The sequence below is a fragment of the Hemibagrus wyckioides genome, linkage group LG21 (assembly GCF_019097595.1).
Source record: "Hemibagrus wyckioides isolate EC202008001 linkage group LG21, SWU_Hwy_1.0, whole genome shotgun sequence".
Taxonomy (NCBI): Eukaryota; Metazoa; Chordata; class Actinopteri; order Siluriformes; family Bagridae; genus Hemibagrus; species Hemibagrus wyckioides.
In genome coordinates, this window is record NC_080730.1 from 18,338,735 (window position 1) to 18,366,491 (window position 27,757).

Consider the following 27,757-nt stretch of genomic DNA (forward strand, 5'->3'; position numbering starts at 1 on the left):
AATGTTAAATAGTCATTAAAAACATTGTGTGTATATATGTGTATATTATTTATATATATATATATATATATATATATATAAAATTATAATTTTTTATTTATTTTTTAATACAGATGTTGCTTATTTCCATGGCAAATGTCCGAGCAGAGAAGGAGATTAAGCTGACTCTAGGGCAAAAAAGAGGTGGAGCTAATTAACAGAAACACTCACTTCCACTGCTGCAGCTTTCTCCAAGCATTACAGCACCCATGTATTGTAGGTAATAGGTCACTCTTTGGTTAGTGTAGCATACACTCAGTGTGTGTGTGGGTCTCACTACTTCATTCTTGCTGCTGAAACACTCCTCCAGCTGTCAAACTGAATGTTCGTGTCAATCAACATCCTCATCCGGCTGGATCGCCCGCTTGACTAATGCAGGCGGTGAGCAAACACCTCACAGAACACACGCGCGCACTGAGCTAGTATATATGGCTTTCCTATCAAATATAATAAAAGGTAAGGAAACATATCAAGACTCGCTGCTCTACATCCAGCAGGTGCCGTAAGGAAGGGTTTAATGGCATGTTATGTCACATCACAAAGTGAGTCGAGTATAAAAACAAGACTGTACTATTATTAGTTAGCCTACTGGGCAAGGCTTTAAAGGTTTATTGTCTTCGTCAACGACAGCGAAATTGCAGTTGCATCGGGGGAAAAAAAGAAGCTTGTAACATGTACAAACAAGCAACACAAGACAACTACTCAGATGTGTAGAAAGTGACAGTTAATACACACACACACACACACACGCTCACATCCTACTCACCGTCACTTCATACCTCCCATCCACCCATAAGAACGCTGCGTGTGTGTGTGTGTGTATAACTACATGTAAATATAGAAGCCGTATGCTCCCATAACTCCGTCAGCGGAAAGATAAAAAAAAAAGAAGAAGAAGAAGAAAACGAGTTCTCTCTCGAGCATCGTGAAATCTTTCATCTCCTAAACGAGACGATGTAAAACAACAGATGTTACATTAACACAACTCCATTACAACTCGACAAGAGCCATTTCAGCCACGGTGATTTAACTCGACACTCTAAACCCATCAGCGAAACGCACGTGTGCCAGGTTCGCCGGCCTTCGCTGCGTATTTCAACATTTCAGACCAAATCATCTGCATTCTAAATCTCGCTCCATCTATGGCCACAGTGTACTCAATTTGCGCCTGCACACACACACACACACACACACACACACACAAGCGAAGCAAGATCTGAAACGAATTTGATGGGAGGAAAAAAAAAAAATAATAATAATAACAACACTGCATTTTTCGTACAAATTTAGCGCTCAATGAAGCGTAGAATGGCTCTAATAAAACAAGCAATTTGGAGCGTGCATTAGCGAAATAATGGCATCGTAGCTCGTGCCCAAGCAGCAAAGGGATATGGAGGCGCGGCGAGCCATAATGCATCGTGGGTAATGCCAATCCGGAGGAGCCGTCAGGAAGGCCAAATTACATTTTGATTTGTGAGCTGTGCGAAACGCAGCTTGTGTTCCCTCCGCCAATGGATTTGCAGAATCATTTGAAAGCCTTTGCTATTGTTCCACCACGGAGGCACAAATCACCAGGCCAATTACAGTTCTTTATGATTCATAAAGAGAGATTTTTTTATGATGTGCTTGGTACGTGTGCGTGATTTTTACGAGGTTGAATTCCGTTAGGATTTCAAAGGTCTCCGTACAGTTTTATAGAGGAGTAGAAGAGGCTCGCGTGTCAGTGGGACATCAAGCAAACAAACAAAAAAAAAAAAAAAGTGTCTTCGCCAATGTGTCGGGGCACCAAGAGTCATCAAAACAGCATCAATGCTCCTTGGCAGAGATTTTACAAGTCTGTGGAATTAGACTGGAGATATGAACCACATTCATCTAAAAGATATTTCTTTAGCTGGTGTTTTCGATGGCAGTAGTTAAGAGTGCTGACAAACACACTGTTCCAAAACTGGGGTGAGGTCTGGTTTGAGGCCATTTTCTTTTAGCCCTTGTGCCCCATGGACAGAGACAGGGTCATCCTGGAAGAGACCACACCCATGATGATAAAGGTGATTTAAGGAGACAAGTGGAAGCAAACCACACCAACAAACCTTAATACCGGTTTTGACATTAATCTGTCACTTTTCTGTGGAAAAAAATGGAAAAGGGGAATTTAATCATTGAAGGCAACCACCAACTAGTCTTATGTGACCAATAGGCATGCAAATACAAAACTGCAAAACCGCTTTAAACGCCTCTTATCTTGCATTAGAGTAATTGATATGACCAGTGACTATTAAAGCTCATCCCCACAATGTACAACAGACAGAACATGCAGCAGGATGTGTGTGTATATTAATATAAAACCAGACTAATGGGCATGAAAGTGTGAGGGTTGATGCAGGTCATTTGTGCCAATCTGTTAAACACTATTGTTCGGAAACCGAGAGTATCATCTCGTCACGCATGGTCACAGAGCCTCGGAAAAAAGAGAGCATGGCAGATGGTTCGGACATGGTAAGTTCAGAAAAAGACATATGGTCCACAACAGCTCACGTCAAGAGGAAGCCTGAAGCAAGAGGCAAAGGAGCAGAGCAGGGTTGTTTTGAGCATCTCGACGGAGCAGGGTTACTGACTCCGTAGCCAATCTTGGACACTGGCAGCTGAAAGCACTATGAAAAGCACAGAATGGAGCTGACGAATTGAGCCACAAATGGGCCAAGCTCGCTGAATCTCAGAACACTCAGAATCACAATGTGTTCAGGGTAGAACTTTTCAATCACAAGAGAGGTGATTGTGTAACCTTCATAACTACACATTCATTCAGGACTCATTCACAACCCTTTAAACTGGCATACACCCTTATCGAGAGTGACATACAGAACTGCATTGTGGGTGGCAAATTGAATCCTTACTCCAGCACAATTAGGCCAGCCTCTAAGAATTCCATTATCCAAAAGCCTGTTAGTTAGAAGTTAATAAAGAGCAAGAGGCTGGTGTTCCATCTTTGTTTGAAGGAAGCCAGAGACAGTCTGGAAAAGGGGAAGTTCATTTGACCACCTTGCTCCCCCTTGACTGAGAAAATGGTGGGTCAAATCAAATTGTGTTTGAGGGTCATAAACAATGTGATACAACATCTTCTGGTAAGTGGTAAGAATCAGTTTTTTTGAAAAACAGGGAGCGACTAAAAAAATGGAGCTTGATGGAGAATGCAGTTGAAGGGTTCTAATGAAACACATGGAAAAAGTTGCCAAGAGAATGTTGCTGTAGACCAATGTTAGATGACAGAGGCCAAGGCAGTTGCACCAACAGCAATTCAACATATCTGTGAAGGTGATATTTGCATCCTAATCACAATTAGGCTCTTTTCATTATCTAAAATAAAAAAATGCATCAGTGCCCCTCCCTGGTATGACCAACACAATCAATAAATCCCAAACGTTACAAAATCCACTTCCAGGACCAGCCCTAAGACTGTCCCCAAACTGCTCGCAAAATCTGCTCACAAGACCAGCCCAAAAATGGCCAAAAAGTGGCCCAAGAAAAACACTCCCAAGACTGCTCCCAAGACCGTCCCTGCATGCTCCATCTCCAAACCTACCCCATTCCAATGTGTACCAAAATGATTACCAGTGATGGAGAATTAGTGTGTATTTGAAACAATCAGTGCAGAAGAGTGGAATTAAATAGTCCTTTCGGGAAAATTTCTGGTTCAGCCTGGTCCAGATCACATTAGACTAAATTTCACAAAGGAAAATGATTCCTAAAAAAAAAAAAAAAATGCAGATACCGATCAGTGAAACAATACTGTGAATCAGTGAAACAATCTCATTCTCTGTAAAGAGAAAGAAAATCAGTGATGAAATGAACACGGCGACAAAACATTATTGCTAAATCACCTTAAATCAAAGGTTCCTCAAAGGGTTCTCTTAGGGAAAACATCAAATCATGCTCATCTTTTGCAGATTAGAATTCGTAAGGCATCACGGATATGGGAGTTAAAAGTTATTAAGGCATACCTTTCAGGAGGAAATCAAGACAGGTCTTGGTCATATCATTTCAAACTCGACCACATCGCTAATAAGCACACAAGAGATTTGACATCCATAAATGAAGCACCACTGTTTACTCTGAATATTCATATCCTGGATAAATTAATTCATTCATATGGTTTTTGTCTCGTGGTGTGGGAATTATAAGACTACTGTCTTTCTGAAGCCCTGAATGAAAAGGAGGAGGAGTAGCTGCCTCTCAATATGCCATCAATAAGCAAGAAGGGAAAAGAAGAAGAAGAAGAAAGGGCAAAAAAAAAAGCTTAAAGTGAAGAAAGTTAAGGAAATTCAGATGGTAAATAATGATAGGGATCTTCTGAATTTATCAGATAGACATTAAAACTTCAAAAATGCAGCCGGCTGTTTGTTACAACAACTCGTTTCGACACAGCTCTGCCAGATCAAAACGACAGCGATTTTCCTAACTTAAAGCAAAATCTTTGATCGCTATCAAATCAGGAATCTCTCTTTGGACTTAAAATCAGATAAGTGCTATCTGGCGGAAGAAGATGACGCCAAAGAAAAGGATGAATAAAGTCATGGTCAAATAGTCACTTTATGGTTTAGCATCCATCCCTGGTGGACATAGACATTCTCAAGAAATCCAGACAGAATGATCTGGACTGTTCTAAGAGGAAAATCCATCACTATGTAGCCAGCAGACACACGTGTCAACCCAGCCAGTGGCACGAACTGGAGGCCAAAATAATGGTGCTTGCTCATTGGCTGGAGAAAGCACGAGCATGGCTTAGATGGGAGAGCTGAGGAAAACACGAATTTGTCTTCATTAGATGCTTTCTCAAAAAAAGATGGCAGGGGCACACTGGGGTTACAATCCATCTCACATACGAGTGGTTTATTATAGAATCTAGTGCATGTGTAAAAACCAACAATTTCAATGTGAGTTTAGGTACAAAAACACGAAATCTTTTCTCATTTGCACAAAGCATCATGGGGAAAAAAAACAAAGATGACACAACGGTCACATTCTCTAGCCGATTTAATTTACTACATACATCTCAGGCCACTTCATCTTCCAATCACATACACCAGCTGTGTTTTTTTAGGCGCTACATGTGCGCTTATGTGCCGACGCTGCATAATATCAAACCTGTGACTGATGAAGGCAGCATGAGGTTTGCCTCTTTGACAGTTAGGTCACTTGGCTGTTTAAAAGTCGAGCGCAAACGTTCTTTGGACTCGCCTATATTAGCATCGAAAACCCACAGCCTGTCAGCAAATAAAGCAAGAATCTTCAAGTCACTGGACTAGCCTATCTTTTAGGATACAAACTTACAGGTCCTGATGGTCCTTTGTCCCACTTTTCTCCCTGTTTTATCTGAAGAGTCATACAAAAAAAAGGTTGAAACAAAAAGTTTCTTTCCTTAGGAACAGCCCGTCCTCAAGAAAAGAGCGTCACCCCGTACCATAAATGGTCTACTATATTTTCTAACCTCTCCATACGGTTGCGGATTTCAACTCCCTAAAGTTGCAACCGCAATAAATCATAGCCCACTGAAGCATCTTTGCTGTGTGTCTGAAAGTGCCCGAGTGTATGAGCAAGCGTTTCCAATTGAGCTGTCAGCTGCATTGCAGCATGGGTAAAACTGGGTCCGTCAAAGAGCAGAGGGAGTGCGTGTCCGGCACGTCTCGGAGGAGGAAAAGCTCACAGCCGCATCTCTCTGACAGAAATCCATTTGCGTCTCGCTTGGTCACCTCGACCCTCGGAGACCCGCTGTGTAGCAGAGTGTGTGTTGCGATGGAAAGAGAGATTATGGTGTCTGTGACAAAATCCGGATAGAGTGCGTCCTGAAATTCTGCTCAGACACGTCCGCCACGCATGACCCGACAGGCACCGCGACCTCACTTATACAATCAGTGATACATAGAGAGAACAAACGAGGCATCGTCAGAAGGGCTGGTTTCATTTCAAAGCTGTTCTGCACTGTACCAGCTAGCCAACTGTGTGTACATGTGGCAGACCGTACTAAGGCCTACTGCGAGCAGTGAGATAAAGGGCAGATTAGAAAGCCAAAAGCAGACAGCTGAGGGATCAGCTTGTGGAAAAAGGCCAGGCTGATTCGCACTCCCATAGCTTAGAGAGAGTGGCTGAAGCGAACCTCCGTTTATCTCTGGGTAAAGCTTCTTGGCCACCGAGAGAAATCGCATACCTTTTGACATCCAGCACCAGGCTTGGCTGGCACTACAGAGCTCACAGGCAAGCTGGACTCTGGACTGTGTTTGTGTGTATGTATAAAAGTGAGAAACAATGAAGCAAACAATGAGTACAAGGAATAGGTTTGCATACGTTTAATACTAGGACTGCCAAAAAGATAACTGACTTAGCATGTTAGTATTAGATTTAATGTTGCTTCCATGTCAACACAGCAGTCTGCTAATTACGAGAACGTATATGCTAAGTCAGCACTAGCGCTATTTTCCTGCATGGAGTATGGTGTGGGTTGGAGATGGGGCTTTAGGTTCCCCAACACTGGAGCCAGTAACCATTTCATGTTCAGATCAAAGTGTCAATGTGGAGCCATCTTGTGTGGTCATCACCTGCGAAATGAAGGGTGGGGTTCGTGTGCAATGGCAGTCAGGTGGTAGGCAAAGTGGCAGGCAACATGGACTACCTCCTGACATGTAGTTACTTTGTAGCAAGGTGACCCTGTAAAGTTGATCTCTAAGCCAACACCCTGCACAAATCGTTTTACCGTGTAGAAATGAGAATGAATTTGAAGTACATATTTTAAAATCATTCATAAGTCTAAGTTTTGCACCATGCATTAGGAAATTCTGATATCTGATTAATGGTTCCGGGGAAACTCAGTCCTCTGCTTAGAAAAGGACCAACACCAGCATGAACATCATACTGTACTTCTTAGCATAAGGCTGAATAAGGATGCATTATTAACTGTTTTTGTGTTAGTGGGTTTATGCTACTTACTTAACCGTTTGGCAGCGTCCAGGGCCTCGGTAGCAGTGTCGGCGACAAAAAAGCGTTGGACGGCCACTCCACACTCCTGCATCAGCTTCTTGCTCTGGTACTCCTGAAGGTTCAGCCATCTTCTGGGGCTCACTCTTACCAGCTGCACATGCAAACAGATTCATTTATTTAGTATATCAGGAAGTACCTAGTTTTCCAACTCCTGCCTAAAGTTTATGGACAAAACATGTAGCATTAATACCACACAGGAGTCAAAGCTAGTAAAACCTGGGCTACATCGCTCCATCTTGGCCAAACAACAAAACAAACACAGCTACACAACTATTTATCACCGCTGCTTACGATCCTCAATTAAATGCAAAGTCAAACGCTCCAATGTGCCTCCACAGAGCAATGCCGCAGACCAATCGCATTATCCTACGGCAGAATATGGGCCAGGAATGGGCTGTTGGAATGAGATGGGAGGAAAAGGATCCAACAGAGAGCCAGTAACACTATGTGGCATGATGAAGCCTTGTTTCAGAACAGCTCTCTAGAGCTCGGGCCGTCCTAGCTCTGTGCGTTCCTTGGGGAATAATGAGACAGCCAGATGGACTGCGGGTTACTGCATGCTCTGAAGTGCCGCGCTCAGGAATCGTAGGCTCAGCAGCCGTGATGGCCGTTGACTCCAGCTGTTGGCGCTATTAAAAAGACATCGGAAGGTTTTAGTGGGAAAGAGGCGTGTGTTCGAGGTGACTTTTGCTTTTGGTGTCGTCAGGTGGGCTCATTATGCAGCGAGCGGGTGTGTGTCTAAAGCTAGCAAAGAAACTGAGAAGAAAGAGATAGAGTACGCTTCAGGAAACAGAGAAACAAAGCTGATGGCTGCAGGAAAGAGGATGAATCCTTCCCTAGTATGAGAATCGGACAACTTTCTACTCATAACAACATGACGTAAAATAGCTAAGCTAGAATGCATTAGACTGTTCAAATGATTTTTTTTGGCAATTTTAAAGCTCACAAAATGCATCAGTTATGCAAAATATTAAGCATGCTTTTATAAGCAGATCCGGGCAGACCCAAGGCAGGTCCAGGGCAAGTCCAGGGCAGTTCTGGGCAGGTCCAGGGCAGACCTGGGGCAGATGCAGCACTATACTTGGCCCTAATCCAGAGCAGTAAAAAATGTCAGATCATTTGTGTAATTGGAATTTATTCTGCTATGCTGTAACAGTCCAGTATCTGAACCCCAGTAAGGATTTGGTCTTGGTTCAATGCTACAAATAACCCATATACAGCATTCTATAAACTGCCTTCCTACCATCAACAAAAACACTGGCTGTCAATTAAGGGGTCTCAAAGATCGCAAAGAGGTTGTGAAATCTGCTGATACCACAGCCATCTGCCACAGACGGCAAAAATGGCTGTGCTCTTTACCTGGGAAGGATGGCACCATTCTCACTCCCTGTGTCAATCAGAGCGACTTTGGCCAACCGGTGGTGTCTGTGAGATAGTGTATTTAAAAGACGGCAGAAAGTGCTTTCCTCTTTGGGTCTATGACTGCGTTAAATCGCTGCACATGTTAGCCTTCACCTTTCCTGGTCTGTAGGTGTGGTGGGTGGGAATTTGCTGATAACTAAATTGCGGGAAAAAAAACAAGAGGTTTCACTGAAAGTCATTTTAAGAAGAATACAATCTGACAGCGGAAAGCGGCTGATGCTTTCAGCCTTAAGAGATGACAAGGCCACGGTGTGTGTAGGGATAAAGATGGGATAGCGCTCTATCAATTATGAGTGTGAGTGGTTTGATCTGGCACAAACACACACACACACACACACACACTCTCCCTGCTTCAATGACTAACCACAGGGACGGCCTTCAGACCCATTTAACCTCGGCCAGACAAACAAGGCCTCAGGCTATCTTTACACCTCAGACAAGAACAGACTACAGACCAAAACAGAACAGAAAGACCAGATGAGACAAGTTGAGACTAAAGGACAAAATCTGACCATGCACTGAATATAAAAATAATTACACCCTTGCTAGGTTTCAAGCATAAAGAGAACTAAAGACTAAATACATCAATACAACTCACTCAGACACTCACGCTCCAGCCACTATTGTTTTAGAACATTCCAGAAAAAGAGCTCAAATGCCAAATGGACCAGAGAGAATACTTGCAGTGTAAGCTTTGCCATGGTTTATGGATGCAATTTTATGGGTCTTTCACGAGGGCTGCCATTTAAGGAGATTCGTATCAACAACTCTAGGGCTGGAATTTAAGCAAAGTCATTCAGGATGGACTGATAATAAAATGAAATGATAGATAGATAGATAGATAGATAGATAGATAGATAGATAGATAGATAGATAGATAGATAGATAGATAAATACTCAAGACCTGTGTTAATGAAACAGAACTCTTATTTTGTTTTGTTTTTTACCATGTTTTTGCTTTCAGATCCATAGTAATGTTTTTCATTCCTGATGTTTTAATAATTTTTTACGTCTCTCACATGCGGTCAGGCCAAACAGCAACTTGCTTTCGATTCACAATATAATGCTTGCTACACTGGGCGCAATACATTGTCGTTGTAGACCGTTTCAGCTCAAGATTCATCCACGGAGATCATTACACACTTTATAATCAGGATTATTAGCGTGGAACCCAGAGGGACAAGAGAACACATGAGGAACGTCTTGAAGTATATGATAAATGTGAACTTGTAAAATGCTTCGAATATTCAGAATATTTTGTGGGGGTTTTTGCCTCTATCATTATTCACCATTTTTTATTTTTATTGAACACATGCAGAAAGTGACATCATGCCTTGACATTGAGGGAGAGTGGGGTTAATAAATAAATAAATAAATAAATAAATAAACAAACAAACAAACAAACAAACAAACACACACACCTGGGAAAATAATAAAAAAAGAAATTCCTTTAAAAAAACCATAAATGAATAAAATAAAATAAAATAAAATAAATAAATAAATAAAACTATGCTTTAAATGTGTTCCTTATTATTTTTTCCCTAAATGACAGTAATAGTTTTTAAGCCAAAATCACATATTCTGATTCTTATTAAGTAACTGAATGAGTCAGAACTGTTTTTTTGCTTTCAAATCCACAGAAATGTTTTTCATCCTTTATGTTTAAATAATTTTTTTACGTTGTTGCACAACCATTTATTGTGCTTCCTTTTACAGTCTCTAATTTCGCTGTATAGTGACAATCTTAATCTCAAATCTGGGATTTTAAAACCCTCAAATGAAAACAGAAAACAATGTGAATATGAAGCTATTTGAAATAACGTTGAAGTATTCCAGGAATTTTCTTGGGGTAAAATACTGGGCATTTTAAAATGCAAACCAGATTTTGTTTAGAAATATAAAGACAGTACTTTGTCCTCAGAATGATGACGCACAAAAAGTGAACTCAAATAGAAATCGTCCCGCTTGACTAAAATGTGAGGGCGGATTCTTGTCCTTCCTGTGGTGGGTCTGCACTCACGGGCGTGAAGCGGAGGGTCGGGGCAGAGGGGCAGATTGCAGCAGGTGGTGGTGTGTAACAGCCGGCGCGATCATCTGTGTTTCCCGTGTACTTTACCTTAAGGACCGTGAAGCTACAGCTCTAAAACAGGAAACAGCTCCCTCCTCGATGATCATTAGCACAGCGGCTGTGTACTAAAGCCTCCTCACAAACACACATAAACCCAACTGCTCGGCTTTTCACGCTGGCACTGTACAAAAGTTTCCGATACCCCACTTACTCTAGCCTGCCCTTAATAAATGAATAAATAAATAAACAAAATGAACAAATGAAAAAAAAAAAAAAAAAGAAAGGTTTCATGTGTTTGGTAAGAGCGTTTAACAGCCCATCATCAAAGTGCTAATGTACTAAATCAGGACAGGAAAAGCACTTAACAGCAGCTCTCCAAAAACACCAGCATTCTCTTTTAAGAACAAAAACAAAACCATCCTCCAACTTTTCTGGCAGCTCCGTTTTGGGTAGGTTTTTTTTTTTTTTTGTTTGGTGTAACTCATGAGCTTTTACTTTGCACCTGCTAAACGTTTTTACTTGTCTTGTGTGATTTCATTTGCCAGATAATTTTACACTCGCAGCGCAGCACAAGCTACAACAGTACAACAGACAAAGAAACACAAATCTAAACTATTGTTAAAAATCTTACAAAGAGAGAACGTCTTTGTCAGCGACTAAGCTGAGAGACGTGTCTTTTTCCAACATGAATACGAAACACTTTCTTTCAAGAAACTGTGGCACATTTTGGGCTTCTGGCACTTTTTTGCTCAAAAAATTTGATTTTGTCGCTATAAACGAGGTTCTATTCCATTCTTCAGTTTCTCATTTCTGGGAAAAAGCCCCTGTTTAAAAAGCTTGAGAGGATCCAATAAGCAGGCAATGAACACTGAAGTAATTCTAAGGGTGTACAAACTTTTGAAAACACACTGTAAACTACACTTGAAGGGATCATTGAATGATTAATGGTTTTATATCATTAACATTGGTTGTGTGGAGGCCTGAGGGACAAGAGGAGAACACATGAACTTCTTGAAAAACAAAAATTATTATTTTTATTATTTATTAATTTTTTTTAAAAGAATGTGACCTTGAGAAATGTTTCAAATATTCTGATTTATTTTTTTTATTTTATTTTGTTAAAACACTTGCAGAAAGTGACATCACACCTTTAGATTGAAGGGAAGGGTTAAAAAATAAATATATATATATATATATATATATATATATATATATATATATATATATATATCCCTTTAATGTTCTGTGCAACCGTTTGGTAGAGTCACTATATTTCATTAATAAATTCTTTTAACTTAACCCAAGCTGATTGGGCAGACGTTTGGTACAGGCCTATATTTAAATAATTATGGGGTTATAAAAATTATATATTTTTGTTATTATTGACTGAATTAAATAAAAAATGCAAAGTAAGAATTTTTCCATTGCTTTGGACATTAAAAGGATATATATGCTTTAAATGTGTTCCTTATTATTTAAGTTGATTATTATTATTATTTTGGCTTATTATTTAAGTTATTATTTAAGTTTAAGCCAAATCTTCAATATATACAATATTCTTATTAAGTGATTAAATGTAGAATTTTAAAAACTTTTAAAAACACTGAAATGAAGATTATTTTTACACACAAAAATGTAAATTTTTTCCATTTCATTTCATCGTCTGTACTGCTTATCTGATCTATCCTCGGGTCACGAGGATCTCAGGCGTCATTGGGCATCAAGGCAGGATACACCCTGGACGGGATGCCAACCCATCACAGGGCACACACACACACACACTCATTCACTCATGCAATCACAGACTATGGGCAATTTAGAGACTCCAATCAGCCTAGTAGCATGTCTTTGGACTGTGGGAGGAAACCGAAGCACCCGGAGGAAACCCACCAAGCACGGGGAGAACATGCAAACTCCACACACACAGTGAGCGGGAGCGAGACTTGAACCCAGGACGCAAAATATGTTTGGAATTTTCTTGGGATAAAATACTTCAGACTTAGTGAACAGTTCAACGGGTATAATAAGTTTTTGTGTGAAAATATGAAGATAGTAATTTGTCTTCTAATTTAAAAAAAAAAAAAAACACCTGGAAAAAAGCAAGCAATTTAAATAAATAAATAAATAAATAAATAAATAAATAAATACCAGTTAGCCATGACAGCAGAAATTAGATGAAAGAGAGAATTAAAGGCAGAGAAGGAGAACAGATTTTCCTTTTTGGATTTGTTTGGTTTTTTGTTTTTTGAAATAGGAATTTTTCGCTTCATTTTATAATTTTTTCAGGTGTTTGGTATTTTTTCATTTATTTATTTATTTATTGTTTTGCCCCACTCAACCCCTCTCCTATGCCTCTCCATCCCTCGCTCCCTCCCTCCCCGGATCAGCAGATAAGGCCGAGGTTGTACAGCCGGATCTATCCGTCACTGCTAAAGGAAAGGAAAAGTGCAGCGCTGAGGCGACGCGGTGACAGACACCTCGGGGTGTCGCACGGGAAAAAACGAGGAGACGGAGAGCAGAGAAAAGAGTGTAAAAGACACGAAGCACACACCTGCCGGTGCCGGAGGCGGGCATCTGTCCATCAGCTGCATGAAAGAGCGTGACACGTGCTCAGAAACGTCAGCACTGGAATGCGTCAAATGGGGTTTGAGAAGGCATTTGTGGAAAAAGTCTGACAGAAAACACTAGGTTTTTATTTTTAAAGGTTTAAAATGGAAGCTGATGAATTCTGATGAAATCCAAATTTCTCTAAAGTGTTCTAGTCTGGATATTTGATCAGGAATTGTTAATAATGTGAATAAATTTCCAGATCGATCACTTAGCGAATGTCCAAACAACTCAAACAACTGAGGACCTTGAATGAATTCCAAGAAGAATCCTTCTACACATAAAGACATTATCCCTGGCTCTGTATCGGCGTCTGTATCCCAGTGAACACGGTGCTGCTGGGAAACAACACTGACTCTGAATGAAGTGCCTCATCGTCTTCCGTCTCACGACGTCACTCTGCTTTAATCGAACCTGCACCCAGGAAACTGACAACCTGCCTGTAAATATTAGACGTATATTATTTAAAAAACATTTTTCCACTCTCACGCTAACGCTGAAAGCTGGGGAATGAAGTGTGTGAGTCGGAGCTGTAGGGGGCGCCGCAGGGAGAGCCAACTCCCCAGTGAGGCCGGGGTTCCACACTAATTATCCTCATCAGCACTCCAGGGATCGCCTGGAGAAAGACATCGCAAATAGCGCACCAAGAAACAAAAACAAACACAGACACACACACACACACACACATACATACACACACACACAGTGTTAACAGCACTGGGAGAGAGGATCACTCACGTTTACACACACTCACACACATTTACATACACTCAAACACACAATCACAAACACACACACAGTTTTAGTAATACTGGGAGAGATCACTCACATATTTATACACACTGGCACACTCACACACTCACTCACTCGCACGCACTCGCACGCACACACACACTCACTCACTCGCACGCACACACAAACTCACACACACTCAAACACACACTTTCCAGAAAAATACTAGATACAGCGATGCAAAGGGAGTCGTTGAGGACGTCCCTGACTACTCCAGAAAAAAGTAATTAGCCAGTCGAGGAGAGAGAGGACGTGACGCCGTGGACGCTTTCTGACCTGAGACGGCTCGCATGAGTGAGCGAGAGCAACCGCAGTCTCAATCTACATACATCACATTCTCATTCATTTCCCTCCTTCCCTCCTTCCCTCTCTGCCCTGAATGAGAAGATTCCCTCTGAACAGACGAGGGTGTAGCTCCTGACAACTCTCTGAACACGCTGCTGACTTTTTCCTTCTCTGGTCCAGAGAGAGAGATGCAGCCAGAGAGAGAGAGAGAGAGAGAGAGAGAGAGAGAGGGAGAGAGAGAGAGACAGCCAGAGAGAGAGAGAGAGAGGGAGAGAGAGAGATGCAGCCAGAGAGAGAGAGAGAGAGAGAGAGAGAGAGAGAGAGAGAGAGAGAGAGAGAGAGAGAGACAGCCAGAGAGAGACGCAACCAGAGAGACAGAGAGAGAGAGAGAGAGAGGGAGAGAGAGAGAGAGAGAGAGGGAGAGAGAGAGAGAGAGAGAGAGAGAGAGCGAGAGAGAGCGAGAGAGAGAGACGAGGCCAAAGAGAGAGATGTGAACAGAGAGAGAGAGAGAGAGCGAGAGAGAGAGAGACACAACCAGAGAGAGGTCATCTCATCAGCTCTCACCATGAGTGGATTTACTCACAGTGTAGATGTAGATGCTGGGGTAAAGGAACAAGCCTGAATAACAAAGTCCATCTCTCTCTATATATCTTTCAATCTCTCTCTCCATCGGTCTCTCTATCTCACTATCCTGCTCTACCCCCCTCTCTCACACACACACACACACACACACACACACACACGGGCCGGAACCAATTAACACTCAGAACGAGAACAAGAACAAGTGGTTAATAATAAAGAAATTTTCATTTCAGGAAGAAATAAAACAGCACCGATTTCTTTTTCTCCCTTTTTTTTTTTGCCTCTCTTCAAACGGCGAGCTTCAGCCACTTCAGAACTCCCATTTCAGTCTGCGCTTCATCTCATCTACATAAAATTATGAAGGAGAAAACAGGAAGAAGAAGAAAACAAACGAGTAGAAAAAAAAATCCTAGCAAAAAAAATTGCTTAAAAAAAAAAAAATCCTCATACAAAAGCAAGCAAAAATGTATGAATAAATGTATAAATAAACAAACAAACAAATAAATTATAAATTATATTAATTCAAATAAATAAATGTATATATAAATAAATAAATAAATAAATAAATAAATAAATAATAAATTCTATTAATTTAAATAAATAAATAAATAAATAAATAAATAAATAAATAAATAATAAATTCTATTAATTTAAATAAATAAATAAATAAATAAATAAATATTAAAATCAATAAAATAATACATAAAATAAAAATAATTATTTCTTTTCTTAGTGGTGAGGTAAATTATCAAGATACTTAATTAATAAAGTCCGATTTATTACTAGTTTTTACAAAAAAATAATCACTCCTCTTCTGCAGCCTGTTGCACTTCCTGTTCCAAAGCGCTCTGTACCTCACCTAAACACTTTTACTTTCACGATTTTGTTTATTTCCAGTTTCAGCCTGCTGCCTCTCGTCCTCCCGCATTAGCATGAAGTGAAATCCGTGTGGTCTCTGGAGCACGGGAGCAGATGTCCCTTTAGGTACGCCGCGTGCCCCGAGCTCATCTCGACCTATCAGCCGTCCTCGCAAAGGACGGAGAAAAGCTGTGGCAGCATTCGAGACGCGTCCTGTTTCCAGCGCAGATGCTGAACACACTGACCTCAAAAAGTTAGGCTTGTATTATTTAAAAAAAAAAAAAAAACATTTAAGAAGTAAGGGTTACTTCAGGAGCAAAAGAACCTGACCCGAGTTTTTCCTCAGCAGAATATGTAACTCCTAGCACAAGGCGAATCCCAGAGGACATGAGGAAGCGCTTTGTATTTATAGCAGCTTATTGACTTGTCCTTATGAAGAGGAATGTTCTGAGGATCTGAGAGGAGAAAATAAACGAGAAGAGGTCCAGAAAACTGTTCTGTTCTTTATCAAAACGGATTCATCAACCGTTATTCACTTCCTTCATCAAAGCTCATGTCCTGGAATTTATTCGATGTGTGTGTATTATTTGAGGGTTTTATCTCCATGAAATGTCCTTGTGCTATACACAGTAGACTCATCAGTTAATAACATACTGGTTATTAATAACACACATTATTACTGACGCTCGAGAATTGGTTTGTGTGATCTGACGATTTAATCGGAATGATATTCAGTGACATTTACCCCAACCGTGCCAACATCGGAGTACGTGTTATCACTGGAACATACGAACATACGGCTGCTTTTTACTACCAGTTAAAATAACAGTGTATCTGCAACGCTTTACACAGAGTTTATAAACTCTAAGAAACTACTGCCGAATACTACAATACAAATAATAATAAATAAATAAATAAATAAATATTATTATACATAATATATATTAATATAAATATGATATTTTTATGAAAAAATTTGAATAATATTACCATTTAAAATATATTTTATTATAAATAATATAAAATGGTGATCCAAATATATTTCTTGTGATTGCCACTGCCAGCAACCTGACCACACAGCTGGTAATTGACAATTCAAGCCGCTTTTATCTAAAAGGGCAAAAAAAACTAAAACTCAAAAAAAAAAAAAATAATAATAATAATAAAAATAATAATAATAATAATAAGGCTAAGCAAAAATCATGCATTTTTTTGCATTTTATCACAAAACACAACAAAATAACAACTCGAGAGGAACCGTTTTGTGAAAGTCAATATGGAGTAGATTTTTGTCTCTCTCGCACTATTTCTCTCTCCGCTGAGTGACGACTAACAGAAAAACAAACAGTCCTGAAACAGAGCTCGTTATCTGTCCACTGCTGAACAGGTTCCAATTACACTGCTGCTTATTCCATCATCTATTCCAAGAAGAAAAAAAAACACAAACACGCCTTGTTTTCCTATTGGGCTGCGATACGAGTGAAGCTGGAGGTCAGGAGGGAGACGGATAAGAGAGAGAGAGAGAGAGAGAGAGAGAGACGGCAAGAAAGAGCAAGAGAGAGAATGTAAGAGAGAGAGAGAGAAAAAGTGAGAGACAAAGAGAGAGTCAGCGAGAGAGAGAAAGAGAGAGTGAGAGAAACAGCAGGACAGAAAGAGATACAGAGAGTGAGAGAATAAGCGAGAGAGAGAGACAGAGAGAGAGAGAGAAAAAGAGAGAGAGAGCGTGAAAGAGAGAGAGAAAAAGTGAGAGACAAAGAGAGAGTGACAGAAACAGCAGGACAGAAAGAGATACAGAGAGTGAGAGAATAAGAGAGAGAGACAGCGAGAAAGGGCAGGAAAGAGAGAGAGACAGAGAGAGAGAGAGAGAGAGAGAGAGAGAATGAATAAGAGAGAGAGAGGGTCCTAAATATTTCAGCCCAGTAAAACCATTAACCATTAAGCTGGACAAGCTGGAGTTTAACCTCCACTCCAACCCCAGCACACACTCCTGGAGCCGTCTCGTAAAGGGCAATGCCACAGTGGACTCAGTGCCGTGACGGGGTGTGGCTCTCCACTCCTGAATTTATTACGCTGATAAACGCTCTCTCCAGCTGAAGGGGAGGAAATGTCACCTCCTGTAAGTGATAAGACCGGCACTGCCGCGTGCCGCGAGTACAGCGGCCGGGCCTCATGACTGATATTTGAGGCGTTTGACCAGGTGAAAGTGCTGCTTCGGTCCACAGCTAGAAGAAGCTTAGAGAACTCCAGAGGCTCGAACATTTACAGTCCATCAGTGTCTTTTATACAGGGATTTATTTTTTAAGCTAAACCCGCAGTCAGACACACAGCAGTAAATATTCTCCCACTGAAAAGGGGAAAGAACACAGGACACGAAACCCACACTTCTCTCACTTACTTTCACTCGCTGCTAGGTTTAACTAGATGAACCACGAGCTGTGAAGTCACAAACCTCTGTAAGCCAATAGAAATCGAGTGGGCGGGGCTGTGAGGTGTTACAAAGGTAGAAAAATTATTGCTGGTCATAATGTTTTGCATAAACGTGTGGAGTCCATGGCAGCTCCAAATCACACCGTCATCAAAGCCAAGAAAAAAAATTAAAAGTAAGGACTGTACCAAATACTACAAAATAAAAAGTTTTACTTATAATTTAATATAATCTGTAATGAAAATTGTTGTATTAAATTACAAAAGAATGCAAAATAGAACTTTAGACTATTGGATGCTACTGCAAAAAATGTCTAAAAATAAATGTCCAAAAAAAAAAGTCGATTCAATAAAATAAATTAAAAGTATCTAGGTTGAGGATGTATTTAAATAAATTTTAAATAAATAAAATAGATAGATAGATAGATAGATAGATAGATAGATAGATAGATAGATAGATAGATAGATAGATAGATAGATAGATAGAGAACTTGATTAAACCCGATTTTTTATTTTGCCAGAGACCACTTCAAATTACAATAAAAATAAATAAAATTTAGATAAATGTACTTTTATATACATATTTCTGTATATATATTTAAAAAGTACATTCATCTAAATTTTTTATATATATATATATATGTATGTATATATATATGTATATATACATATATGTGTGTGTATATATATATATATATATATATATATATATATATATATATACACACACACACACACACACACACATATATATATATATGTGAAATAAAAAAAAAATAAATTAAAGTTCTAAGCTATTCTAGACTATTACCAGAAAAAAATAAAAACATTATCCCTTCACTTCTAAATGCAGGTCCATGTCGTAGGTCCAGTGTTTAGAGAAAGGGGAAATGATGAACGGTTCCTTCCACACAGCAAACAGAAGAAAGCTGCTGAGCTTTCATAACACGCTCCTGACAAACAGCCAGTCATCAGCTCGGTCATTAGCATGGATTGGACATAAATACTGATCCATTAGAAACACGGGGGGGGGGATGACTCAATAACTCAATAGAGCATCGATCCTGTAAAGATTACTCATCAGGAAGAGAGGTTTTTCACCAGGTCCACGAGCGAACGTTTTGTATTCGGTATCGACCTCAATGAGGGGAGCGAGAGCTTCTTCAGAGAGCTGAAGAAGCTCGAGAAGCCTCTTGAACAAACCAATCCACACTTGGTCTTGTGATGGTAGAGGAAAATAAAAAAATAAATCCACAACATGGTGGTGTGATGTTTAGCTACTCTCACCACATAGAATATGATTATTATCTTAAAACATATAAAAAGAGCGTTTTATTTCTTTTACGCCACAGCAACCTGCCGACACTAACGAATAAAATAGTTTTACCGCTTGATACACTATATTGCCAAAAGTTTTGGGACACCCCTCGAGATCATTGAATTCAGGTGTTGTTTTTCAGGGGTTGGTCTCGGCCCCTTAGTTCCAGTGAAAGGAACTCTTAATGCTTCAGCTTCATACCAAGACATTTTGGACGATTTCATGTTTTGTGGGAACAATTTGGGGATGACCGCTTCCTGTTCCAACATGACTGCACACCAGTGCATGGATGAGTGAGTTTGGTGTGGAGGAACTTGACTGGCCTGCACAGAGTCCTGACCTCAACCCCATAGAACACCTATGGGATGAATTAGAGCGGAGACTGTGAGCCAGACCTTCTCGTCCAACATCAGTGCCTGACCTCATAAATGTGCTTCTAGAGGAACGGTCAAAAATTCCCATAAACACACTCCTAAACCTTGTGGAAAGCCTTCCCAGAAGAGTTGAAGCTGTTCTAGCTGCAAAGGGCAGGTGAACTCCAGATTACATTCATGTGCATGGAAAGGTAGACGTCCCAAAACTTTTGCCAATATAGTGTATTTGAGGAGTCTGATAATGTTATTAAATTGCATTATTAGAACAATAAAGCCATAAATTTACGCTGTAAATTTTTCCTGGAACTATTGAATATAGTGAAGGTAACACCCATGTAGAAATGATTTCAGAAAGCTTCTGGAAATTTGAGATAAAGATAAAACTGTTCATAATTTTATTTGGACCGATTTGTACATTTTTAACACTTTTCAATGCATAAATCCTGGTGTGTTATCTCAAAGATTATATTATTAATCAAAAATTGTTGCAGTTACTTTTACCTCAGCGCACACACACACACACACACACACACACACACAGATAAGATAAGAGCAGGCTTGTGACCCTGAGTAAAGTCATCTAGTCGGGGTGTTTAGCAACAGCAGACTGACAAGATTTACAACAAGTTTTACTCGTATTGTTGATTAATTTTTTTTTTTTAATGAAGTCAATTATAAAAAATATAAAATCCCAGGCTCTCTGGATCATCTCTGGTGGACACGCCGGACGCGCACCAGCCGTCCCCGGGGCTCCAAATCCTCATCACGCCTCCTGAACCTCAACTCTTTGAACTAACTCCTCTTAATTAGCGCCTTCTAACGGTCTCGGAGTTAATTAAGCGGAACACATCCTCCTGAGGCGTGAGGAAATATTTTTTTTTAAAAATTAACACGGCTTTCATATTGCTGATTGGCTCTAATTGGTTTGTTAGACGCGGGGTGTGTGGAGCGCTCTTCATCGTGAGCCCACTTCCTCCTCCTCCTCCTCGCTCAGATTTCCGTGTGTGTAAAACTCCAGGCTTTGTGAAACGCTCATTGATTTGATCGGAGGAGGTGATGGCTTCCTCGGCATGGTGCTGCACTCTGACTCGGCGAAAACACGCGCTAATGAGGGTCTAATTGCACGGAGAGCGGCGGAGATGACACCGGCACTTAATGAAATTAATGGCGGACGAGGAACCGAGTGGAATTCCAACACACAACATAAATAAGGCAAAATGAGCCGTTGGCAATTATCTTACACACATGCTAGCGCGGGCACACACACACACACACACACACACACACACACACACTCTATTGTACAGTGAAGCAGTGATAATGATCAGCCGTGTTGTAAATATAAAGAAATGGTCTTTTAAATAATGGAACAATTTAGTTTTAATCAAGTCATGTTACTGACGAAGTAGCTTAAAATATTTGTGTGTGTGTGTGTGTGTGTGTGTGTGTGTGTGTGTGAGAGAAAAGAATCGCGTTTAAAAGAATCTGACATACATAACATTCCTCTCTCTCGCTCTCTCTTTTTCCTTTCCTTCATGCAGTGTTTCTCTTTCTCTCTCTCTCTCTCTCTCTCCCTTTCCTTCATGCAGTGTTTCTCTCTCTCTCTCTGTGTGCGCACATCTCTCTCTCTCTCTCTCTCTCCCCCCTTCTCTTTCCTTTCTTTCATGCAGTGTTTCTCTCTCAGCATCTCTCTCTCTCTTTTTCCTTTCTTTCATGCAGTGTATCTCTCTCCCCCATCAAAACTCTTCAACTCCACTTGAGGAAGGTCGTAAAGCAGAAGTGATGCATTCGGAAAGATGACAGGAGCACTCCTCTTTTGACGTGTGTGTGTGTGTGTGTGAGAGAGAGAGAGAGAGAGAGAGAGAGACCGTGTCTGTGGAAGCAGTGCGTCTAAAAAGAAAGTCAACAGAGCGTGCTCCAGGATTTAGATCAGGAAGATTTGCATTATGAGGAACGCGTGTGGAAGCAGAGTAATCTCTCTTCGACAGACTCCGACTCAGGGCAAAGTCAAATTCTCTACAGATATGACTTAGCAATTAGCATAGCTAATAAGAGACATCATTAGAAAGAGCGATGTGTAGGTGTCAGGACTTTGTGAGCGAGATGCTGAGAAGGTCATAAAGTGGAGGAGAGAGAGAGAGAGAGAGAGAGAGAGAGAGAGAGAGAGAGAGAGAGAGAGAGAGGGCAGTAAAAAGTGAGAGCGGGGCAAAAAAAAAAGAAATGTTAAACGAAAAAGAAAGATCAAGCAGACGATTATTTCATCGAGCCTTCAGTAAAGTAAACTGCATTCATTGAGCAGCTAATTTGCATAAGCGACACCCACAAACCTCCATAAAAGGCAAAGAGAGCTAAACATGACACCTGAACGTTCACTAAATCTTCCAGTAATGCAGCTGTAGAGACTCTGCTCTCACACACACACACACACACACTTCCTCCTATTATAACGTGCCATTACTTTTGCTTCAACCACATGCCTGATCTTATTGGTCTTAATTTAAGGATTTCTTCTAGACCGAGTTTCACACAAATGTTCATGTGCGTATCTGAAATGAATGACCATGAACATGATCATGCCGTTTTGAATCAGTGATTCGTTTCCTGCTTACTGACTCTGACTCTTCTCACTCCAGCTAAAGAATGATTCATTTTTGTTCATTACAAACGAATCATTTGGAAATAAATTCGAACTAAATGGTTCTGTAAGTGACTCTCCTCCAGACCACGGTGATAAATCCTCAAATTATTAAAGGAGACTAGCCGGCGCTGGCGAGCAGCGGGAGCAGCGATTAACCTTGGAGAAGCGATATTCTAATCCCGTTACGGTTCGACTCTCAGCACTGTGTCCCTCGTGATGCTCACACGACAAAGCGTCCATGTTGGAGACAGAAGAGAGAGACGGCTGCTGTTTAAAGTTCTCACGCTCAGGAAATATTCCTCCTGCTACCCCTGTGTTTAGGCTCTCTAACTCATCCCACACTCTTCTGTTTCCTGTCTCCTGCTCTTCCTGTTTTACCTCCCACCCATGTTCAGTACTCAGTACTGTATTTCTCTCTGTTACTAATCTCGTCTCTTCTGCTGTTCATCACCTTTTGTTCCCTACATCCTCCTGCTCTTCCCATTTTACTTCCACCAGCTTCCTGCTTTTCTGTCTTCCTCTCTTCTCTCTCTATCTCCACCAACTTCCTGCTCTTCTCTCTTCCTCTCCATTTACTTCCCGCTCTTCCTTCTTCCTCTCCATTTACTTCCTGCTTTTCTGTTTTCTTCTCCACCAACTTCCCGCTCTTCTGGCTTCCTCTCCACAAACTTCCTGCTCTTCTCTTCTTCACCAACTTTGTGCTTTTCTTCTCTTTCCTCTTCTCTAACTTCCTGCTCTTCTCTTTTCCTTTCCACAAACTTCCTGTTCTTCCCTCCTCTCTATTTACTTCCTGCTCTTCTCTCTTCCTCTCCACCAACTTCCCGCTCTTCCCTCTTCTTCTCCATTTACTTCCCGCTCTTCTTTCTTCCTCTCCATTTACTGCTTTTCTGTTTTCTTCTCCACCAACTTCCCGCTCTTCCATATACCTCTCCGTTTACTTCCTGTTCTTCTCTTCTTCACCAACTTTGTGCTTATCTGCTCTTTCCTCTTCTCTAACTTCCTGCTCTTCACTCTTCCTTTCCACAAACTTCCTGCCCTCCTTTTTTTCTTCTCTGCCAACTTCCTGCCCTTCTTTTTTCTTCCCCGCTAACTTCCTGCTCTTCTTTTTCCCCACCTGCCTCCCCACAAGATGAAGCAGCATAGACAACTTTCCATTTTTTTTCATCTAATCTTTCTTCTTCAAGGTTTACACGTGCAGGACTAGAAAAACTCAGGTCATAGTGGGGGAAATAAAACTGAAAAATATATATATATAATAATAACAGCCTGGTTTATCTCTGGGTCCAGACAGGAGCGCATTTATCAGGCATCAACCAGCTCCGATCCTGCTGTGACGTGGAGTCGCTCTTCGCATTGTTATTGACAAACCATGGCAAATTGAATTGCCGCGCAGGCTGAACTGTCATAGCAGAGGGCTGAATTGCCACGATACCCGCCTGTCAATCACGGCTCCTTAGCTCCGTGACAGAGGACAGGAAGCTTCCAGATCGTCACACTTATCTCTCAGAACACAGCACACCTCATGAACAAGACACAGGAGCAAAAGAAATTCCTCCAGCTCGAGAAATTTGGGTTAAAAGTTCGACGAGCTCGCCGGCGACACAGCAGAACGAAAGCTATCGCGCTCTTTCCAGGAAGTGAAAACATTACTACAAACATCCGCATCTATCGAGGTGCAGCTTCACAACACGCCGTGACCGGGTTTACCAGGAAGACGGAAGACGGTTCTTTTATTCCATGTTTATTAATGAGAGACGCGTGGATTATTTAACACTGAGAAAGACCAAATAAATAGTAAAAAAAATATATAAAATATAAACTCCACCCCTTTAAAATATTACAGAAACCTGGCATATAAACAGGGGTGTATAGACTCCTTAATATCCACTGCATATATCACACTGACCTGCTAAAACATCAACAGAGAGTATTCATTTTTACTCATACACTATGTTGCCAAAAGTTTTGGGACACCCCTCCGACTCATTGAATTCAGGGATTCAGCTCGGCCCCTTAGTTCCACTGAAAGGAACTCTTAATGCTTCAGCTTCATACCAAGACATTTTGGACAATTTCATGCTTTGTGTGAACAGTTTGGGGATGACCCCTTCCTGTTCCAACATGACTGCACACCAGTGACCAAAGCAAGGTCCATAAAGACATGGATGAGTGAGTTTGGTGTGGAGGAACTTGACTGACCTGCACAGAGTCCTGACCTCAACCCCATAGAACACCTTTGGGATGAATTAGAGCGGAGACTGTGAGCCAGACCTTCTCGTCCAACATCAGTGTCTGACCTCACAAATGTGCTTCTAGAGGTCAAAAATTCCCATAAACACACTCCTAAACCTTGTGGAAATCCTTCCCAGAAGAGTTGAAGCTGTTATAGCTGCAAAGGGCAGGACAACTCCATATTACATTCATGTGCATGTAAAGGCAGACGTCCCAAAACTTTTGGCAATAGTGTATAAAAGATTTTTTAATGATACATCATGGTGTATCATGACATTATCTTCTTGTCACATCGCTCATTCTAAACCTAGGCTTCCCAAAAATCCATTTTTTTAATCCAAAAATGTCAATACAGAGCGTTTTAAAAAACATGTAACTGACCACGATGGGTCTCTAAAGACGTGTGGTATATTATTAACCCCATTACCATTCACATTTCTCGTAATCTGAAACTGAAACCGGTCCCTAAACGGTTCCAATACGTCCAGAATGGTTTCTGGCATTGTTCAGGGCTGGCTTTTAATTTTTACAAGCTGGTCTTTTACTCAAGTGATAAAATAATCTGCATTACCCTCAAGCCTTGAGTGCTGCTCTCATCCTACACACTTAAGCACGGCTCTGGCGATAAAAGCGTGAGCTGTAAACTTACTTGAAGTGAAGTAGTTTCTCACCAAGCTCTTCTCTTTCATATCTACACTTACACACACGTGAGTATGTTCATGTGTGTGTGTGCGCGTGTGTGTGGGCTGGATTTTGCACTGCTTCAGAGACCAACCTACGTGAAAGCAGCGTGTGAGAGACGGACGGTTGTATCTTCATGCATTTCATCTTAAAGAACTTGTAGGAGTATCGGCACGAGCAGATTTTAAACGGGAAAAAAATCTTGAAAGTATTAAGAACAAAAATAAATGCTGCATATATTTAAATAAATAAATAAATAGAGTTTCATATTCTCCGCATTTGACTTCTGTTATTTTATTTTATTATTATTTGTTTCTCTATTATTTATCAGTGAAATTTCGCTGAGTCACACCATGCTTTCGCAATTTGACTCAGTACCGTGTAGGTAGGTACAAACCCTTAACCCCGCCCCTCGAACCTTGTCCTTAAACCTTGGGCATTTCTTCAGGATTCAGGTTAATGGTTAATCATTGTCTTTACTGGGGTTTAACTGGGATATATGTGATAGTGAAGCTCTACTTCTTGTGCACATCTCTACACAATATTACGCTGCATCCAGTGACATTTCCTCTCGTTAGATTTTATTAGCAGCCCCGCCCACTTTTATTCATTTCGGCAATTTAACATGGAGCACGATCAAGTCGAGAGCCAAATCGATGAAACAGACGCGTTTTGAAATCTCAGATAAGTGCTGCCATTGCCTCTGGAAGACCCGCCCCCTTTGCTCCGCCCCCTTCCTCCCGAGGTCACTTCTTTCTCTCAAGAAAAATGAGTTTGTTAATAAGAAGTCAAAGCTAAGAGAATGTAGATATAAAACACGCAAGAGTTGGGATCACCGCGTGCAGCTGTTCTGTCGCTTTAAAAGGAAAAGTCTGACACTTCACACCTTCAGACATTCCGAATAATCTCTCCGAAACACGCGGAGTCTGATTGCATCAGCATAAAGGAGCGTGATTAGTGATTATATTGTTTAGTGAACTTTTAGTCAACAGGGTCATCTGCATCTTGGAGTGATGATAAGAGATGAAAGAGACTGTGAGAGCTTTAGAGTCTGAAATACAGACAAGAAAAGAAACCTCTGCTGACTCTGACACACACTCACACACACACACACGCACACACACGCACACACACACACACACACCTTGATATAGAAGTGCAGTACGTTATATAATAATTTATTTATTAATATATTACTTTTGTACTTGGAAAAAGTTGAAAAGTGATTTTTCGACATCAGCTGCTTTATAACAATTACATACCTACAAAAATATATTCATAAACTATATCTCAGAAAATCATAGTGTGGCATAATTTATGGTAATGTGGATATTTTATGGTCGTATCGCTCAGCCTTAGGTTACGGAAGAGTCCTAAAATTCAAGTGTCCTTGACGGAGAAGAGAAGATACAAGACAAGACAAGAGATAAGAAGAGATGAGAGACGAGAAGAGAAGAGAAGCGACAAGAAGACAAGCCAAGACAAAAGAGGAGGCAAGAGATGAGAAGAGACCAGATGAGACGAGATGAGAGGAGAGACGAGAAGACAAGAGAAGAGACGAAAAGAGACAAGAAGTGAAGAGACAAGAAGAGATGAGACGAAAAGAATAGAAACAAGAAGGGTACACAAGAGAAGAGAAAAGAAAAGACGAGACGAGAGGAGTAGACAAGACACGAGACGAGAAGGGATGAGAAGAGACGAGAGGAGTAGACAAGACACGAGACGAGAAGGGATGAGAAGAGACGAGAGGAGTAGACAAGACACGAGACGAGAAGGGATGAGAAGAGACGAGAGGAGTAGACAAGACACGAGACGAGAAGGGATGAGAAGAGACGAGAGGAGTAGGCAAGACACGAGACGAGAAGGGATGAGAAGAGACGAGAGGAGTAGGCAAGACACGAGACGAGAAGGGATGAGAAGAGACGAGAGGAGTAGGCAAGACACGAGACGAGAAGGGATGAGAAGAGACGAGAGGAGTAGACAAGACACGAGACGAGAAGGGATGAGAAGAGACGAGAGGAGTAGACAAGACACGAGACGAGAAGGGATGAGAAGAGACGAGAGGAGTAGACAAGACACGAGACGAGAAGGGATGAGAAGAGACGAGAGGAGTAGACAAGACACGAGACGAGAAGGGATGAGAAGAAAAGAGACGAGAAGAGAAGAGGCTAAGCCAACAGCTCCTTGACTATTTACACAAACAGCAGAAATAAAGGCCAGTTCTAATAGAGAGATACATTTATATTTATTCCACGGCCTACATTCGGATGTGTAGAGGTGAAAAAAGGAAAGCGTTTGGACTTCACTTCTTCCGCACATCGCGCTGATCTACTTTCCGTCTCCTTCTAGCCTAGTTTACACATCTGCTCGCCGCCAGAGAGTCGCAACCAACACAGAGCGCTGCGAGCACC

The 27,757-nt window shown here is 40.9% G+C and overlaps 1 protein-coding gene across 1 annotated transcript in view; it reads right to left on the reverse strand.

The window, feature by feature from the left end:
- suclg2 (succinate-CoA ligase GDP-forming subunit beta) overlaps positions 1–27,757 on the reverse strand; it is a 91,957-nt gene that overhangs the window by 62,222 nt on the left and 1,978 nt on the right. The window contains exon 2 of the mRNA XM_058373744.1: positions 7,015–7,156. Within this exon, the coding sequence (XP_058229727.1) occupies positions 7,015–7,156 (142 nt within the window). The remainder of the gene's footprint in view (positions 1–7,014; positions 7,157–27,757) is intronic.